At 43.0% G+C, this 18,389-nt stretch overlaps 2 protein-coding genes across 12 annotated transcripts in view; one reads left to right on the top strand and one right to left on the bottom strand.

The window, feature by feature from the left end:
- The window catches only part of ATOH7 (atonal bHLH transcription factor 7), a 33,250-nt gene extending 24,368 nt beyond the window's left edge, over positions 1-8,882 (top strand). The window contains exon 2 of the transcript XR_004261039.1: positions 8,794-8,882. The gene's annotated coding sequence lies outside the window, so the exon portion shown is untranslated. The remainder of the gene's footprint in view (positions 1-8,793) is intronic.
- Positions 8,883-12,186: 3,304 nt separating this feature from the next.
- MYPN (myopalladin) overlaps positions 12,187-18,389 on the bottom strand; it is a 129,165-nt gene continuing 122,962 nt past the window's right edge. For all 11 annotated transcript variants that reach the window (XM_032252613.1, XM_032252609.1, XM_032252606.1 and 8 more), the window contains 2 exons: positions 16,379-16,512; positions 12,187-13,911 (listed from right to left, as the gene is read on the bottom strand). In XM_032252613.1, the coding sequence (XP_032108504.1) occupies positions 13,742-13,911; positions 16,379-16,512 (304 nt within the window). In that variant the 3' untranslated portion in view covers positions 12,187-13,741. The remainder of the gene's footprint in view (positions 13,912-16,378; positions 16,513-18,389) is intronic.

Raw genomic sequence — 18,389 nt, 5'->3', positions numbered from 1 at the left:
CTGTTTCTAGGATCTGTGAGTACAACAAAGTTTGTTTTCATGAGCCTCTCCTATGACTCCTCTCATGGACACACCTGACTGACCATCACATAACAGAACACAGAATACCAAGAGTGGGACCAAAAAAAAAAAATGCAAAACAAACCCAACAATGAATTGAGAATAAATAAAATTTTATTTAATGCGTAAAGAAACAGTCCATCACATCTTTTAAATTGCCTTTAAAACCATCCAGCTTATATTAAATTCTGATTCATAATTTTAATTTTTATTCTTCTAATTGCAAAGTTTCCAAACAAAACACAATCCCAACAAATCTTTAAGAAAGCACTACTAGGGAACAGCAACAGATGTCATGTAGATGACGTGTTCTACCAGACTACAGTACCGTATGCCTTCCGAGGAAGGACGCGATGTATGCACACAGACATTTTGGCTTAAATGATCACTGGTTTTCAGTTCCACAGTAGGTCTTCACATGCATGATGTGGAGGAACAGGGATAAAAGCCAAGATCTATTCATCGCTTTCTAGTTAGAGAGGCGAAATATACAGTTTATGCAATGCACACATTTCAAAATGGCCACTATAATGGCTTTTGCATTAAGATGTCAATAACCAAAAAAAAAGTACTCTAGAAAATAAGTTGACTCCAGCTTCCTGAGATGGAAGCATACCATTTTTGCAAGTCTTCTGGGGTCTGGTGTGTTTTCAAGTGGAAGGAACTCACGCAAGGAGAGAAAGAAAAAGCGTTATGAGATGTCACTTGATTTTGGTTGAATTAAGTTAGCTGTGAGTGCTCCACGTCTCCTTACTTGAATTGTGTGTGTGTTTGTGTGTGTGTGGGTGCTGGGTGTGGATGCACATGTACATCATTTGTCAGTCTTTATGTGAATCAACAGGATTAAATTCGGGCTTGAGGTAGCTGAGAATGCAAAAACAGAGACCAAAGGATATGCTTATTTTTGAGGGTCCACGTATACCAGGTATTCTAAAGCTGATTCATTTCAACATAAGGCCACTGAGAGGCTGGCATGGGATGCTTCTTCACTAGGATTTGGAACAGTACTGTGGAGTTGCTCTGAACTACTTATTCTAGAAAGGAATGCAGAAATTCCCTTGCTATTTCTCTGCACAGTGGAGTCATCATTTCCACTAGCTTCAATCATAGACGCAGGAGTCAAAATTCCCCTAGGCTATTCTACCTATGCTGAAGTAAATTTCCCTGGAATCTGCCTACAGAAAGCAGACAGGATAGTTCTTGAAATCCATTTGATTTCTTTCTTTTTTTTTTTTTTTTAGGTTTTCCATTTATTTCTTTGCTGCATGCCATCTGGGAAGAAGAAATCCCATCATTGTGTACTACCCTTCTAAGGAAGGACAAAGTAGTGGGCAGGAAAGAAATGTGAACTTTTTAAACAAGTTAACTATTTACTTTGGAGAAAAATATTTTAAACATTAAAAACATTTAAAAATATATATATTTTAAAAACTGCTACCACTTTTTTTGGGAGGTGTCCAAACTCTTCATAAATATTTATTTATTTATTTATCCTAACCCTCCATCCTCAGAAAACCTCAAGTACTTTGCTCATTTTACAGCTAAAGAAACAGAGACCCCAGAGTTATGAAAATATTAGAGTATCTATCTAAACTCAGCTGAATGACTAAAATCCTCCTTAGAATTCACATAAGAATTTATGAACGAAGAAGGTCTCCTAATATTATTAAATATTCTACAAATTTTTATCTGGACAGGGAGATAATGAAAAGAGAAGATTAGGTCAGGAAATTTAATGCTAATTGTTTTAAAAACTAAGTGAAAATCATAAAAGAGGATGTCTCTGAAATCAAAATACTGGAACGTGTTTTTACCAATATTGTGTTAAAATATAGTTGCATTCAAATTTTCTCACTTGAATCATTCTAGGATTTTTACTCTCCTTAAGACATGCAGTAAAACTTTTATACTGTATACGCATACACATTGAGTCATCTTTTGGTAATGACAACTATGGTCAATACCAGTACACAGGCACTGGGTTCTTACAATAGAAGCTGTGAGGGAAGTATAGAAATCTGTCTCATTTGCTGATAACTCATTGAATCTGTGTAGAAACACTGAATTTTTTGGAGTTTTGGAATATTGAGAAATTACTTTTACCATGCTAGCTATATAAAAATAATTTATGTTAGGCCGGGCGCGGTGGCTCACGCCTGTAATCCCAGCATTTTGGGAGGCCGAGGCGGGCGGATCACGAGGTCAAGAGATCGAGACCATCCTGGTCAACAGGGTGAAACCCCGTCTCCACTAAAAATACAAAAATTAGCTGGGCATGGTGGCGCATGCCTGTAATCCCAGCTACTCAGGAGGCTGAGGCAGGAGAATTGCCTGAACCCAGGAGGCGGAGGTTGCGGTGAGCCGAGATCGCGCCATTGCACTCCAGCCTGGGTAACAAGAGTGAAACTCCGTCTCAAAAAAAAAAAAAAAAAAAAAATTATGTTTCTTGTGAGTATGAAAACACCTCCTATTTTAACAAGACTATATTCATATCTCCATGAATTTCCAGTCCAAACTGTCAAACTGTGCCTCTCCATCTTTAAATCCACCCCTCCTTTTTTTTGAGACGGAGTTTCACTCTTGTTGCCAAGGCTGGAGTAGAACGGTGCGATCTTGGCTCACCGCAACCTCCACCTCCCTAAATCCCATTTTTTAAAGTGTCTCTGTTTTCAGTTAAGAAGGATTTAAGAATGAAAACAAAAATCCAGTTATCTTTCTGTTGCTGTAGAGATATTTTCATCAGGTTATAACACATGTAGTAATTTACACAATTTAAATAAGAATCACTTTTTTAAAATCAGTTTTAAATGTCAAATAAGGCCCAGGGTGATGGCTCACGCCTGTAACCCCAGTACTTTGGGAGGCCAAGGTGGGCAGATCGCCTGAGCTCAGGAATTGGAGACCAGCCTGGCCAACATGGCAAAACCCCGTCTCTACCAAAAATACAAAAAATTAGCCAGGCGTGGGTGGCGCACACCTGTAATCCCAGCTACTTGGGAGACTGAGGTGGGAGGATGGCTTGAGGCAGGAGAATCACTTGAACACGGGGGCCAGAGGTTGCAGTGAGCCGAGATTGTGCCACTGCACTCCAGCCTGGGCAATACAGTGAGACTGTCTCAAAAAAAAAAAAAAAGTAAAACACATTTGTACATTTAAAAATTTGGGGCAGGGCGTGGTGGCTCATGCCTGTAATCCCAGCACTTTGGGAGGCCGAGGCGGGCAGATCACGAGGTCAAGAGATCGAGACCATCCTGGCCAACATGGTGAAACCCCATCTCTATTAAAAAATACAAAAATTAGCTGGGCGTGGTAGTGTGTGCCTGTAGTCCTAGCTACTTGGGAGGCTGAGGCAGGAGCATTGCTTGAACCTGGGAGGCAGAAGTTGCAGTGAGCCAAGCTCACACCACTGCACTCCAGCCTGGCACCTGGCGACACAGCAAGACTCTGTCTCAAAAAAAAAAAAAAAAAAGAAATTTGGGAGGCTGAGGCAGGAGAATCACTTGAACCTGGGAGGTGGAGGTTGCAGTGAGCTGAGATTGCACCACTGCACTCCAGGCTGGGTGACACAGTGAGACTCTGTCTCAAAAAAAAAAAAAAAAAAGAAAAGAAAAAAAATTGGTTCAATTGCTTCTTGGCCCTTTAGCTAACTAAGATCAAGTGTAATATCTGCTCTTATCAGTTCTAAGACATTTTTAAAAAATTGGTTCATTATTAAAAAGTAATCTTTAAACCTGGAAACTATAACTAGTTTCTACATTTATTTCAGCGTTAAAATACATTGTCAAATAATGTTGAAATATTTTAATTTTCATTATTAGAGAAACAGTTTCTATTCACTTATATTTTAAAATCTTCCAGGGATTTGGTGTTTGTAGCAGCACAGCCATTTTCAATACCCAGCATTTATGGTACAATTCTCAAAGGACTGAAAAGTGTGCTCCTTCTCTTTCTTGCAAGTTCAAGGCTATTTCTCTTGGGAATTTAAAATGGCTATTATGTACATATTAACCAAAGGCAGCTTGTTTATGGTTCTATAATACCAAGCATGCTAACTAATTTAATTAGACAGAAATAAGAGGTAAACATATTTTTAGCAAATATGCAATTTTTTTTGCACTGCACAGATTTTTAAAAGCATGATATTAGCAAATTTTTGGCATACTGATGACCATTGCATTGTCAAAGTTTAGAAGATGCTTGGCATTCTTCAAGCAATGCCTCAGTAGTGAACTTTCTGAAATATTGATCCACTTAAAACAAGACAAGGCTATTGGTGATTATAAGGGCTTTGACTCTATTGAAGTCTAAGTGACTATTCTTTTACTGATAGGCACATTTATTTTCAGCTCAACCATTAGTGGAAATATTTTCAATGCAGGCTACCCAAGGACTCTGGAAGGGACCCTGTATAAAGGCTATTATGAGTAAGTTTGCCTACATTTATGGTTTTCCTGGCAGTTTTGAGTTTACAACTGACTTAGAAATAGCCCATATGCAAATAAACTCAAGGTCCCAACTTGGAAGGTACTTTGGGAGCACGTGGAGAAGGAAGAAAGGAAGAGGCTGTGATCAGCAGGAACACTTTGAGTTTCTGAGTCAGTTCCCTCGATTTCCCCTTACAGCTTGATTTTTTAAAAAACTCTGCCAGCAATTTTATCGAATAGAAGTTGATGGGAGTGAGAAAGCAATTGCTTTTAAAGATTCAGCACCTCTGTGAAGTTAAGAGACTCTTGGGCATTTGGAACTGATTCAACTGGACTGCTTTCTTCTGGATACCAAGCCAAGATGCATGGAACTGGAGTTAAGTCATTGTGGGGCATGAAGCACCCTGGCAGGCCTTGGGGAGGGATGAAATGGCATGAGCTACACAGTGAGATTATAGAAAATGGGCACAGGGCACCTGGGGAGAAAAAACACAGAATGAAGGCTAGATGCAGAAAGGATCATAGACACTCTAGCTCGGACACACCATAGGCACCAAAAAGGAAGAGGAAGTAGTCTTTCTTCTATTATTCACTGCTTTGACCAGTTCCCTGTTCTTGAGACCATAACCCAATCCAGTGTGATAGGTACAGGTATGCCTCAGAGATACTGAGAGCTCTGTTCCAGACAATAAAGCTAGTTACATAACTTTATTGCTTTCGCAGTGCATATAAAAGTTACGTTTAGACTGTAGTCTATTAAATGTGCAATAGCACTGTGTCTAAAAAACAATGTACATACCTTAATTAAAGAATACTTTGGCTGGGCATGGCGGCTCACACCTGTAATCCCAGCACTCTGAGAGGCCCAAGCGGGCACATCGCCTGAGCCCAGGAGTTTGAGACAAGCCTGGGCAACACAGTGAGACCTTGGCTCCACAAAAACTTTAAAAAATTAACTAGGTACTGTGGTGCATGCCTATAGTCCCAGCTATTTGAGAGGCTGAGGTGGGAATATGGCTTGAGCCCGGGAGGCAGAGGTTACAGTGAGCCGAGATGGCATCACTGCACAGCAACCTCGGTGACAGAGCCAGACCCTGTCTCAAAAACAACAACAACAAATAAAAACCAATGAAAAAAGTTTATGGCTAAAAAAAAAGGCTAACAATCATCTGAGCCATCACAGACTCGTAATCTTTTTGCTGGCAGAGGGTTTTGCCTTGATGCTGATGGCTGCTGACTGATCAGGGTGGTGGTTGCTGAATGTTACAGTGGCTATGGCAATTTCCTAAAATAACTGTGAAGTTTGCTGCATTGATTGACTTTTCCTTTCATAAATGATTTCTCTGTAGCATGCAATGTACTTTACCCGCAGTAGAACTTCCCTCAAAATTAGAATAAATCCTCTCAATCCCTGCTGCTCCTTTATCAACAAAGGTTATGTTACACTCTAAATTCTTTGTTGTTATTTCAACAATGTTTATAGCATCTTCACCAGGCATAGTTTCTATCTCAAGAAACCACTTTTCTTGCTCATCCATAAGAAGCAACTTATTTGCTCAAGTTTGATCATGAAACGGCAGCAATTCCGTCCCATCTTCAGGCTCCACTACTAATTCTAGTTCTCTTGCTATTTCCATCACATCTGCAGTGACTTGCTCCACTAAAGTCTTGAACCTCTTGGTCATCCATGAGGGCTGGAATGAAATTCATCCAAACTCCTGTTATGTTGCTATTTTGACCTTCCATGAATCATGAATGTTCTTAATGGCATCTAGAATGGTGAATCTTTTCCAGAAGCTTTTCAATTTGCTTTGCCCAGATCCATCTGAGGAATCACTATCTGTGGCAACTAGAGCCTTAAGAAATAAATAAATAAATAATAATAAAAAGTTTCATAAATAATAAAACTTGGATGTCGAAATGACTCCCTGATCCATGGGCTGGATAAAAAATGGATGTTGTATTAGCAGGCATGAAAACAACATTAATCTTCTTATACGTGTCCATCAGAGCTCTTGGGTGACCAGGTGCATTGTCAATGAGCAGTAATATTTTGAAAGGAAACTTTTTTTTGAGTCTCAACAGTGGGCTGACAATATTCAGTCAATCACACCATAAACAGATGAGCTGTCAACCAGGCTTTGTTTTTCCATTTACAGAACACAGGCAGAGTAGATTTAGCACAATTCTTAAGAGCCCGAGGATTTTCAGAATGGTAAATGAGCATTGTTTTCAACTTAAAGTCACCAGCTGGATTAGCCACTAATGAGAGTCAGCCTGTCCTTTGAAGCTTGGAAGCCAGGCATTGACTTCTCTTCTCTAACTATGAAAGTCGCAGATGACATCTTTCAACACAAGGTTGTTTCATCTACATTGAAAATCCGTTGTTTTGGCCGGGCACGGTGGCTCACGCCTGTAATCACAGCACTTTGGGAGGCCAAGGTGGGTAGATCACCAGGCCAGGAGATCGAAACCATCCAGGCTAACATGGTGAAACCCCATTTCTACTAAAAATACAAACAAAACAAAACACTAGCAGGGAGTGGTGGCACGCATCTGTAGTCCCAGCTACTCAGGAGGCTGAGGCAGGAGAGTCGTTTGAAGCTGGGACGTAGTGAGCCGAGATTGCACCACTATACTCCAGCCTGGGAGACAGGGTGAGACTCTGTCTCAAAAAATAAAAAACCAGAATCTGTTCTTTCGTGCAGCCACCTTCATCAATGATCTCAGCCAGATCTTCCGGATAACTTGCTGCAGCTTCTCCATCAGCGCTTGCTGCTTCACCGTGTACGTTCATGTTACAGAGATGGCTTCTTTCCTTAAACCTCATGAACCCACCTCTGCTGGCTTCCAACTTTCCTTCTGTGCTTTCTCACCTCTCTCAGCCTTCACAGAACTGAAGAGAATTAAGACCTTGCTCTGAACTAGGCTTTGGCTTATGCGAATGTTGTGGCTGGTTTGATCTTCCATCCAGACCACTCAGACTTTCTCCATATCAGCAATAAGACTGTTTTGCTTTCTTATCATTTTTGTGTTCATTGGAGCAGCACTTATACATTTCTTCAAGAACTTTTCCTTTGCATTCACAACTTGGCTAACAGGCGCAGGAGGCCTAGCCTGTGGCTTAGCTCAGCTTTTGACGTGCCTGTCTCTCAAAGCTCAATCATTTCTAGCTTTTGATTTAAAGTGAGAGATGTACTACTCTTTCACTTGAACACTTAGAGGCCCATGTAGGGTTATTAATTGTCCTAATTTCAATATTGCTGAGTCTCAGTGACTAGGGAGGTCCAAGGAGAGGGAGAGAGATGCGGGAACAGCCGGTTGGTAGAGCTGTCAGAACACACACAACATGTAGCGATTAAATTTTCTATGGGTATAGTTCATGGTGACCCAAAGCAATTATAATAGCAACATCGAAGATGCCTAATCACAGATAATCATAACTGTAAGATGATGATGACATTTTGAATTGTTGCCAGAATTACCAAAATGCGACACAGAAACAGGCAGCGAGAGCGCGGGTTCTCGCAGGGTGGCCACCGACTTTCAGTTTGTAAAAACCGCGGTATCTGTGAAGCACAGTGATGTGAGATGCAGCAACTGGAGGTATTTCTGTGCTGTAATCAGTCATGAATTAGATGAGTTTTTCTGGATTCACTTGGGAATCTAGCGCTGGGTGATATGTGTGTAAGGAAATATAGTCTCGGTTTTAAACAACCACTTTACACATGAATATGTGGAGCGCAACCCATTTATCATTTGAGGATTATCCAGGTGAAACTGTCCTTACCAAAGTCATCTTTTGACTCCTCTGGGAATGATTCTTCCTGGCACGTGTCTTTTGAGGCCCTAAGTCTACTTGCTGCTTGTTTATTGACTACATTTTCCTATTGAATGCCTACAAAAGTTAAATGAATAAAAAGAGAAGGATGCATTTAAACCAGCTCTGCTATTTGGAAATTCTGAGTAAACCCTCAGTTTGGTGAAGGGTGATACATCTCAGAAAGGCGGTTTTGGTTTTAATGGTGCATTTTCTTTCTGCATTTTCCCTCTGATCCCAATGCCACGACTTACTAAGTTATAAAAAGCCCTCCAGTTGCTTGGAGAGAAGGGTGCTTTAGGGCATCTGTACAGATTTCTGAAATGAATGGCGAGGCAAATTGCATCAACTTTCCATTTTTCCCTGATCCATTTTCTGCAGAGTTCTGAGCTTCCTTTGGGGCTTCATGAATGCTGCATGTCTAATGAATGTAGCACAAAATAGTAGGGTCTAAAAAAGCCAAGGTATGTGCTTCTTTCTATTTTCCAGGCGCCTATTGCACATGTAACCAGGGCAGTACCTTCCTCATGGATTCCAACACCACAGCCTTGTGCCATCTGCATCCCTTCAGACCTTTACGAGTAAGTTCTACGACCAAATCAACGTTTAAATGCATTCATCTCTTTTTATCTTCTCAACCTGGGCTGCTCATTGGAATCACCTGGGAAGCTTTAAAAAATACCAGTGCCTGTGTCACAACCCCAGGGCTTCTGACTCAACTGATTTGGGAAATGGCCTGGGTGTTGAGATTTTTAAAAAGCGCCTCAGGAGCTCTTGATGTGCAGCCAAAGTTAACAATCACTGCTCAGACCGAATTCACTTTATATAGAAATATCCTTACTTATACACAATTTAAAATTCCTATTAGGTCAATAAATATTTATTGAGTGCCTCCTCTATATAAGGCATGAAGACACTCCTGGCACAGTCCATACCAACCAGTAGCTAAAACCTAATGCAAGCAAGAGTGGGCTAGTGTAAGAGGGCGGGTAGGCAGGTACACAGAGATTGTATTCTATATAAAACTGTACAGGTCAAGTGTGGTGGCTCATGCCTGTAATTCCAGCACTTTGGGAGGCCAAGGCTGGTGGATTGCTTGAGGTCAGGCGTTTGAGAGCAGCCTGGCCAACATGGTGAAACCACGTCTCTACTAAAATTTCAAAAATTAGCCGGGCGTGGTGGTGGTGGGGTACCTGTAATTGCTTGAACCTAGGAGAATTGCTTGAACCTAGAAGGGAGAGGTTGCAATGAGTGAGATCAGGCCACTGCACTCCAGCCTGGGTGACAGAGTGAGACTCTGTCTCAAAAACAAACAAAAGACATTGTAGAAAGTAAACTTCTCTTCCTCCAGACTCAAGGAATTTGGTATATGGCTTCAAAGAAAGTAGAACTCTATTAGGTTGGAGTGTGGGAGATCCTAAAATATATCGGAGGTGATGGCATTTGAGATGGACTTGAAGGAACTGATGACTTCCATAGATGGAGACTGAAGAGAGCCTTCTAGGCAGAGGCAGAAGAAAGGCATGTGGCTGGAAAGCAGGGGCCTGCGTGAGGTTTGCTGCTGTGTTGGGAACTTTTCTGAGTAATGGGTGAAAAGCTTTGGGATCATATTAGGGTAGCACAGAGCAGGCCAGCTGGTACCTAAGTTGGCTCCAGCTAGCCATTAGGGGTTTGAAAACTTGGAAATAATATTAATATAACTGGAGCAGTATTTTGCAAAGAATGATCTGCTACTGAGATCTGGGCTGGGTTTGAGTAGGGAGAAACAGCAGGACTAGAGGCACGAAGACCGGAAGGAGTATGCTATGGTTTAAATCAGAAGTATTGAGGGCAAGTGGCCGGACATGGTGGTTCACGCCTGTAATCCCAGGACTTCGGGAGGCCAAGGTGGGTGGATCACTTGAGGTCAGGAGTTCAAGACCAGCCTGGCCAACCTGGTGAAACCCCATCACTACTAAAAATACAAAAATTAGCCAGGCTAATTTTTGATGGCTAATTTGATGAAAAATTAATGGCTTACATCTGTATTCCCAGCTACTTGGGAGGATGAGGCAGGAGATTCGCTTGAACCTGGGAGGTGGAGGTTGCTGTGAGCTGAGGCTACTGCTGCATTCCAGGCTGGGCAAGAGAGCAAGACTCCATCTCAAAAAAAAAAAAAAGTATTGAGGGGCAAGTGAAGACAGTAATGGAAGTGTGAACTGGAGCACTGCAGGGGAAAGGAAGAAAATCCTGACTATAAGAAGAATGATAGAAGTAGAATTAGCAGAACTTGCCTATTGATATGGCAGAGGAAGCAAAAACTGACTTGGATGTTTCTTATGAGAATTATGAGGAATGCAATGGTGCCATTAACTAAAATCATTAAACTAGGTTGAAAAATAGTTTATAACGGGAAGATCAATCTGATTTTGGATATGTTGAAAACAAACACATCCAATGGAACTAACATTTTTATTCAAATATTCCTCATTGTAATTGAATTCTAGTGGGATTTTAAAAAATTTAATATTTTGTGAAGATCGAGTCTCACTATGTTGCCTAAGCTGGCCTCAAACTCTTGGGTTCAAGTGATCCTCCTGCCTCGGCCTCCCAAAGTGCCAGGATTACAGGCATGAGTCATCATGCTGGGTTGAATTCTAATGGAATTCTTAAAGCAGGGCCCTGATTTGTGTGACGCAGTGGTTCTCAACAGAGGGGTATTCGGCCTCTCAGGGAACACATGGCCGTGTCTGGAGAGATTTTGGGCTGCCACAACCGTGGAAAGGATGTCCAGTAGGCAGAGGCCAGAGATGCTGCTAAACATCCTACAATGCACAGGACAGTCCAACATAACAAAGAATTATCCAGTCCAAAGGGTCGGTAGTATTGAGTTTGGGAAACCCTGCCTTAATATAATCTAATAGCTAAAATTTCAGGAATTTTTAGACCTGCTAATATTTGGGGTTAGACAGCGCCACCTAGTGGCCAAATGTATTATTTATCCCAGTGCTCTGTTGAACACTGCAAAATAAGAAATAAAAAATTCAGAAAGCTAAGACCCACAGAGATGAAGAATATCCTTTCATGGGAGAACTATCTAGGGTTTACAGAAGTAGATGTGATGGGGAGGTCTAGTGTACAATCTAAAAGCAATTATGAAGTTAGAAGGTGCTCTTTAAGCTGGGCGCAGTGGCTTACGTATGTAATCCCAGCACTTTTGGAGGCCGAGGCGAGTGGATCACTTGAGGTCAGGAGTTTGAGACCAGCCTGGCCACCATAGTGAATCCCGGTCTCTATAAAAAATACAAAAATTAGCTGGACGTGGTGGGATGTGCCTGTAATCTCAGCTACTCTGGAGGCTGAGGTAGAAGAATCGCTGGAACCTGGGTGGCAGAGGTTGCAGTGAGCCGAGATCACAGCACTGCACTGCAGCCTGGGTGACAGAGCAAGACTCCATCTCAAAAAAGAAAAAAAGAGAAAGTGCTCTTTGTTTATAAGAGATCTCATAATATGGAAATAGTATTTTACTGGATTCCACATGAAATGCATTCTATTCCATTAAGGTTGCCTATATTTTACTACTGTTACTGAATAAATTTTTTAAAAAGCAGAATCTAATAATTGTGTGAATAACTGAAATAATTATTGCTTGAGATGCAACCTATGGCATTTTATTTTATTAAGAAATAAAGATTGGAAAGATTTTTAAAGTTATGAAAAAATAGAATGAAGACCACTAAAAACTTCTATTTTGCTTCAAGAAACAGCATTCCACATGCCTCACATATTACCTTCCCTAGCAGGTTGTGAGCTCCCTGAGGGCGGGGACTGTGTCTTATTCACATCTTTGTATCTGCCGCAGTATCTAGCACAGCATCTCATACAGAGTAGACATACAAATGATTTCTCGAGTGAATGAATTTATTTTTATACTGGAAATCCTTGCCTTGAAGTGAAGAAAGTTTCAAGCCTTTCTAAGCACTTACTGTCTGTTCACACAAATACAATGCCAGCTGAGGGTGCTTGGCACAGACAGCACTAGAGATTCGAGCACAGGGAGTTGATAACAGACACCTGCAATTCACTTCCCTGGAGAGCCTAGAGCAAACTGTGCTGTGAGGCGCATTCCCAGGGCAGTGTTTGGACTGCTGTGTGGGCTGTATATTCCTGCAGAGTATAAGATTAGGCTATCTTATAATAGACACAATAATATAAGATTCATTCATCCAGCAAATATTTATTGAATGTCTACTTTGTGCTAGGTACTCTTCTAGGCACTAGGGATACCACAGTGAACTTAAGTCTAAAAATTCCTTAAGAGGCAGGGTTTGAATTGGTGATTAGAATAAAGATGCATATTCCCCTTTCCCCTAACTTTTCCACTTAGCAGAATATTTTCTACATAGAAAATGCACTTTGTCCAATGATCTCAAAGCATTTCAAAGCTATTAAAGAGCTCTCCTTCCAAAACCGCTGCTCTGCTGGGGCAAGTGACAAAAACAACACTCTCCCATCATTTCCTCTCCTTGTCTGTATCGCTTCCCTCCTCCTACACTTTCAGACTCTTGGGGAGAAGGGTAGGAGTGCATGAGGTGTATTTTATGGGCAAATGATGACTCTTGCACATTTTGTAAGTGGCAATTGAAGCTAGTAGTTTAAAAAGTGACCCCGCAGAAGGTTTCTTTCTGCTTGGTTTATTAACAACTCTTTAGTTCTAGTGTCTAGGGATATGCAAAGTCAGAAAAAAACCAGTCACCACCCAAAAGAAAATGGTGCAGACAAGCTGGTGAGGCCATGTTTTGGCCACAGAATAAGTGCACTGTGCAATATCAAGTGTCTGAGTGAGTTTTTGGAATCTCAAACACATTTTGACACCTTAGTATGTGGCTCAGTACACCCACGATACACAAATCAGAAGTGTTCGTCTCCATATGTGAGTTGTATGGCATGACCTCCTAATGCTACGTGGAAGCTGATTTAGTAAATTCGCCAAAGCTACTGCTATACATGTAATCGATGAAAGGTGATGGTGACCTCCCCACCTTTCTTTTTGGCATTGTTTGGTAAGTTAGTTATATCCTAAGGTCACTACTGCCTAACTCCTCTCAGCCCAGGCATACGGCTCCTAATTGCTCCTAGTACTTAAGATCCCTAACAAAACGGGGGCCAGGGGAGCATGCTAGTTTTTTCCCAAAGCAGTGGATGGCAATTGTGTGACATCTTTGATTCATCTGTTTTATCTTCTCACATCTTTGTTGGAATCTTTAGAAGGCACAGCCCTTTCTCCCTCAGCTGAGACTGCAAGAATCCCCAGCTGCCTTATTCAAAGCACTTCTTGCCACCGGTCGGGCAGCGTGGGAACTTACTCAACTTCGGTTGCTTGGAAACCACTGAGTCCGGCTTGTTCTCCTTTCCCCTCCGCAGTCCGCTCCCTTACACAGCAGGCACCCAGACATTCTTAAAGTTCATCACTCTCCACTACACTCCCAGAAGAGTATGAATACACCATCGTGCTTTCCATGGAGGAAAAGGCAGAAAATATGTCAAGTCCTTTACTGGTGAGAGATCCATAGCGACTGCCGCTGGGCCGAATGGACATGGGTGGTGGGATCTGATGGTGCCACTGAGCTGGAAAATGGACCAAATAATGTGTTACGATCAAAGGAAGGCAGTCCAGCAGGTATGCTGCAGAGGTGCATTCTGTCCTCACCCTGACGCTCCCTGCAGATTCTTGGTAAGGCATTTAACTATATCTGGGTCCGAATTGCCCTATTTGTAGAAAAGCGTAATAAAGCCTTCCCTGCCGGGAATAGGGAAATTGTGACGGTGATGTCTTAAGCCCCTAATTGCAAAATCTATGATTCAAATTCAGTTAGAGATTAGAATCCTATGAATGAGAGATTAAAATTCCTATGAGATGGGGCCAGGTACGGTGGCTCACACCTGTAATCCCAGCATTTTGGAAGGCCGAGAAGGGCAGATCACTTGAACTCACGAGTTTGAGACCAGCCTGGCCAACATGGTGAAACCCAGTTTCTACAAAATACAAACATTAGCTGGGCATGGTGGTGCACACCTGTAATCCCAGCTACTCGGGAGGCTGAGGCAGGAGAATCACTTGAACCCGGGAGGCAGAGGTTGCAGTAAGGTAAGATCACACCAAAGCACACCACCACTCCACCAGCCTGGGTGACAGAGTGAGACTCCATCTCAAAACAAAAGAAAGACAGAAAGGAAGGAAGGAGGGAGGGAGGGAGGGAGGGAAGGAAGGAAGAAAGAAAGGAAGGAAAGAAGGAGAGAGAGAGAAAGAAAGAAAGAGAAAGAATTCTATAAGATGAAAGAGTGAAGAGTGGGTGACTAGACTGATTTCTCAAGCTTGTCCCCTTACCCCGACCTACCATGAAGGTCTGTTTGGGGCGTGCATAGAGGGCTGCAGGCCCTCAAAGGAGGGTACCTCAAAAGATAGAGACAAGCAAGCTGCAGAAATGAAAGCCAAATAATGGATTCCACCTTCTGAGCAGTACCTACCTCATACCCTAATCACCCTAATGGGTCATTACCTACCTACTCACCACCCTAATCAGGTCATTGTTCCAGCAAGAAGATTGAAAAGTAGGTACAATCAGCCATGGCTCAGGGACAGTATTTATTAGAGTTTCTATGTTCGTCAAGTGCTGCTGTTTTTAGCAGACACGACTTTAAGGTTTGAACATGGCCTGAGTGAGATATCCACCCAAACTGCAGTCTCTGCTGTGGTCCCTGATTCAGAAATTACCAGGCAATCTTCTGATTAGGTTTCTGGGGATCTTGATGTGGAGAAGGGGGTTCCCTAGGTGGTGAACTCTTATGCTCTGGATCCTGGAAAGCTGAACCCCTTTCTAGCATTCAGATTTAGAAATTGATCCTTTGTTGATTTCATTATCTCGATTCAGTTTTTCAGTCTACAAACCTCTGAGTGAATTCAGAAAAATCCAATTTGGAGGACCAAACCTAGAGCCGTTTCACTAAAGGACAGACACTCAGTAAGGCCCGCTCTTGCACAGTCTCTCCTCCCAGCCCCTCCATCTCTTAGCCCTTCCCGGCTCGCTCTGACATCTTAACTGGACTGCTGTACTTTCTAGGATTAGAAGCCCTCCTTTAGAAGAGAGAGGGGGGCCCTACATGTCCCTATTCCTCAGAAAGGCAGGAAGGTGTGGTGGCAGGGAAGGGAACTGATTCTAGCCCAAATCCTCCACCCCTTCTCCATCCTAGGTCCCAGCTGAGGAAACAGCACCTCCTATTGTTGGTGCTGTGGAATCAGGACAGGAGCGAGGGGTAGGACAGCTAGGACAAAGTGACCTGGAAACTCAGCCACGGGAGGGCAGGACTGGGATAAGAGTCATCTGTTTCAGGGCTATTGGTAGGGAGTTTCTCAGTTGGTGAAGACGGGGAAATGGTTAAGGACTTAGCCTTGATTAAGGAACATATCACTACTGGCCTCTTTCTCCCTGACTTTTTCAGGGAAAAGTATATTAGTGTCTGCTTCCTTCACAGTTTAGTTTCTTCTCAAGTCTTAGGATAAGGGAGAAAACCAGAAAACCATATATTTTCTCCAAAAACTAGACCTAGGGAGCAGTGGCAGGCTGAAGCCTCTACTGTATGGTACTAAATAAAGGGAATACCTGCTATGCACCCATAAATAGCAGGGACATCTATCAGGTAACAGATAGAGCTACTCCTTTTTTTTTTTTTTTTGGAGGGGGGGATGGAGTCTTGCTCTGTCACCCAGGCTGGAGTGCAGTGGTGCAATCTCGGCTCACTGCAACCTCTGCCTCCTGGGTTCAAGCAATTTTCCTGCCTCAGCTTCCTGAGGAGCTGGGATTACCTGTGCCTGCCACCATCCCCAGCTAATTTTTGTATTTTTAGTAGAGACGGGGTTTCACCATGTTGGCCAGGCTGGTCTCGAACTCCTGACCTCAGGTGATCCAACTGCCTCGGCCTCCTAAAGTGCTGAGATTCCAGCTGCGAGCCACCTTGCCCAGCCCACCTATCTTTACAGAAAGATTTTTAAGCTGTCAGTTGCATACAGGTGTTCAACAGACAGCACTACACTTACCATATATATCCAGCCTGGCAGTGCACGACACGATGCCAGCTTCGTTCTTGGCTGACAACGTGTACCACCCAGCGTCTGATTTCTTGGCCGGCTGGATGAGGAGGCAGACGTACCCTGTGGTGTCCTGGTGCATACTGGAGAAAAAGAGAGAATATACCTATATTTTATCTGGAGGCAGAAGTGCCTTTGTCAAGTTTAGGGTTCCAGGAAGAAGGGGGAATGCAGCTTAAGGCAAACATTAAGACAAATTTGAAGGTGGAAAACGTTACAGAAGAGCAGCAGCGAACCTAATCATGGTAGGAGGAAGGGACAGCCGGGACTGAGACCCGCCTTCGCCCTCCCCCACAGCTGCAAGTCCACCGAAGTTGTGCTCCCCATCAGCAGAACCCCCACTTTTCACAGCCAAAGTTCAGAAAGATCTCTTCCCAAACGATGGACATTTCAGCAATAACTTGTTAGGACACTCTGGGAAATCAGGACGAAATGGAGTGCAGGGCTGCATGGACTGGCCGCATAGACGGCATCTCCTAATGCAGCCAGCTGGGCTCCTGCAGCATCCAGTGTAATGAGGTTTAGGAGGAAACCAGCCTGCTCTTTCCTTCCGTTTTTCTCCACATCAATAGTTCTTCACCTTGGCTGCACATTGGAATCCCAGGCCATATCCCAGGTAATCATATCAGAATCAAAGGCCAGGATCCAAGCATTAGGATTTTTGGAAACTCCCCAGTGATTCGAACATGCAGCCATGGATCAAAAACCATAGGGCCACGTGTTCCCTACACCCCTCGTCAGCCTGGCCGTCTTGTCACACATTGTTCCAAGCTCTCCTCTGGGGCTGCCACAGCTCATTTGCAGGGTTGAGGCAACAGCAACAGCTTCCGGAGCCCAAAGGATAAGTGTTTACCTTTTGTTGAAAGGTATTACGTCCCAGAATTTATAAAGTAATAAGAAAAAACAAGAATAAATCAATTAATAAGTATAACAAGAATAAAGTAATAAAATATCCACCACAATTTTACTACACTAACACATTGGCTACCTTCACCTTCTGATTAATAAATTAATCTATTCATTCTTTGATATATTTCTTTAGTAAACCCTTATTGAATACTATGTTGGGGAAAATGCTGGGTGCCACTGCCGTGGGTGCTGAGGGTGTAAAGAGGAACAGGACAAAAATGCCTTCTCTTTTTATGAGGCAGAGTTTTGCTCTGTCACCCAGGCTGGAATGCAGTGGTGTGATCTTGACTCATTGCACCCTTCACCTTCTGGGCTCAAGAGGTTCTTGTGCCTCAGCTTCCCAGGTAGCTGGGATTATAGGTGCCCGCCATCATGCTTGGCTAATTTTTTTTTTTTTTTTTTTTTTTTAGTAGAAATGGGATTTCACCATGTTGGCCAGGCTGGTCTCGAACTCCTGACCTCAGGTGGTCCACTCACCTCAGCCTCCCAAAGTGCTGGGATTATAGGTGTGAGCCACCATGCCTGACCAAAGAAATCCCTTCTCTAGAAGAATCTCTCGGTTTAACGAGAAATAAATAAATAAAAGATAAATAAGTAGAAATAAAGATAAATAGGATGCAAGTCACGCCATGGGAAAGACGCCTGGGGAACACAGAGGAGAAAGGTTATTCTGGGAAGCCACAGGCATCGAGGAGGAGGCATGAAGATGCTGGATGTTCGGAAGCACAAGCGTATGTAAGGTTAGGCTCACAGAAAAATGTAACCTGTACAAAGACCTGAGATGACTAAGATGAGATTACTTAAAAAATCCATTTCTCGCCGGGCGCGGTGGCTCACGCCTGTAATCCCAGCACTTTGGGAGGCCGAGGCGGGTGGATCACGAGGTCAAGAGACCGAGACCATCCTGGTCAACACGGTGAAACCCCGTCTCTACTAAAGCTACAAAAAATTAGCTGGGCATGGTGGCGCGTGCCTGTAATCCCAGCTGCTCAGGAGGCTGAGGCAGGAGAATTGCCTGAACCCAGGAGGCGGAGGTTCCGGTGAGCCGAGA

This window comes from Sapajus apella, unplaced genomic scaffold (genome assembly GCF_009761245.1).
Source record: "Sapajus apella isolate SASKATOON/1434 unplaced genomic scaffold, GSC_monkey_1.0 scaffold78, whole genome shotgun sequence".
NCBI classification, from domain to species: Eukaryota; Metazoa; Chordata; class Mammalia; order Primates; family Cebidae; genus Sapajus; species Sapajus apella.
The sequence above is the reverse complement of the archived record's forward strand: the minus strand, read 5'-3'. Positions and strand labels throughout refer to the sequence as shown.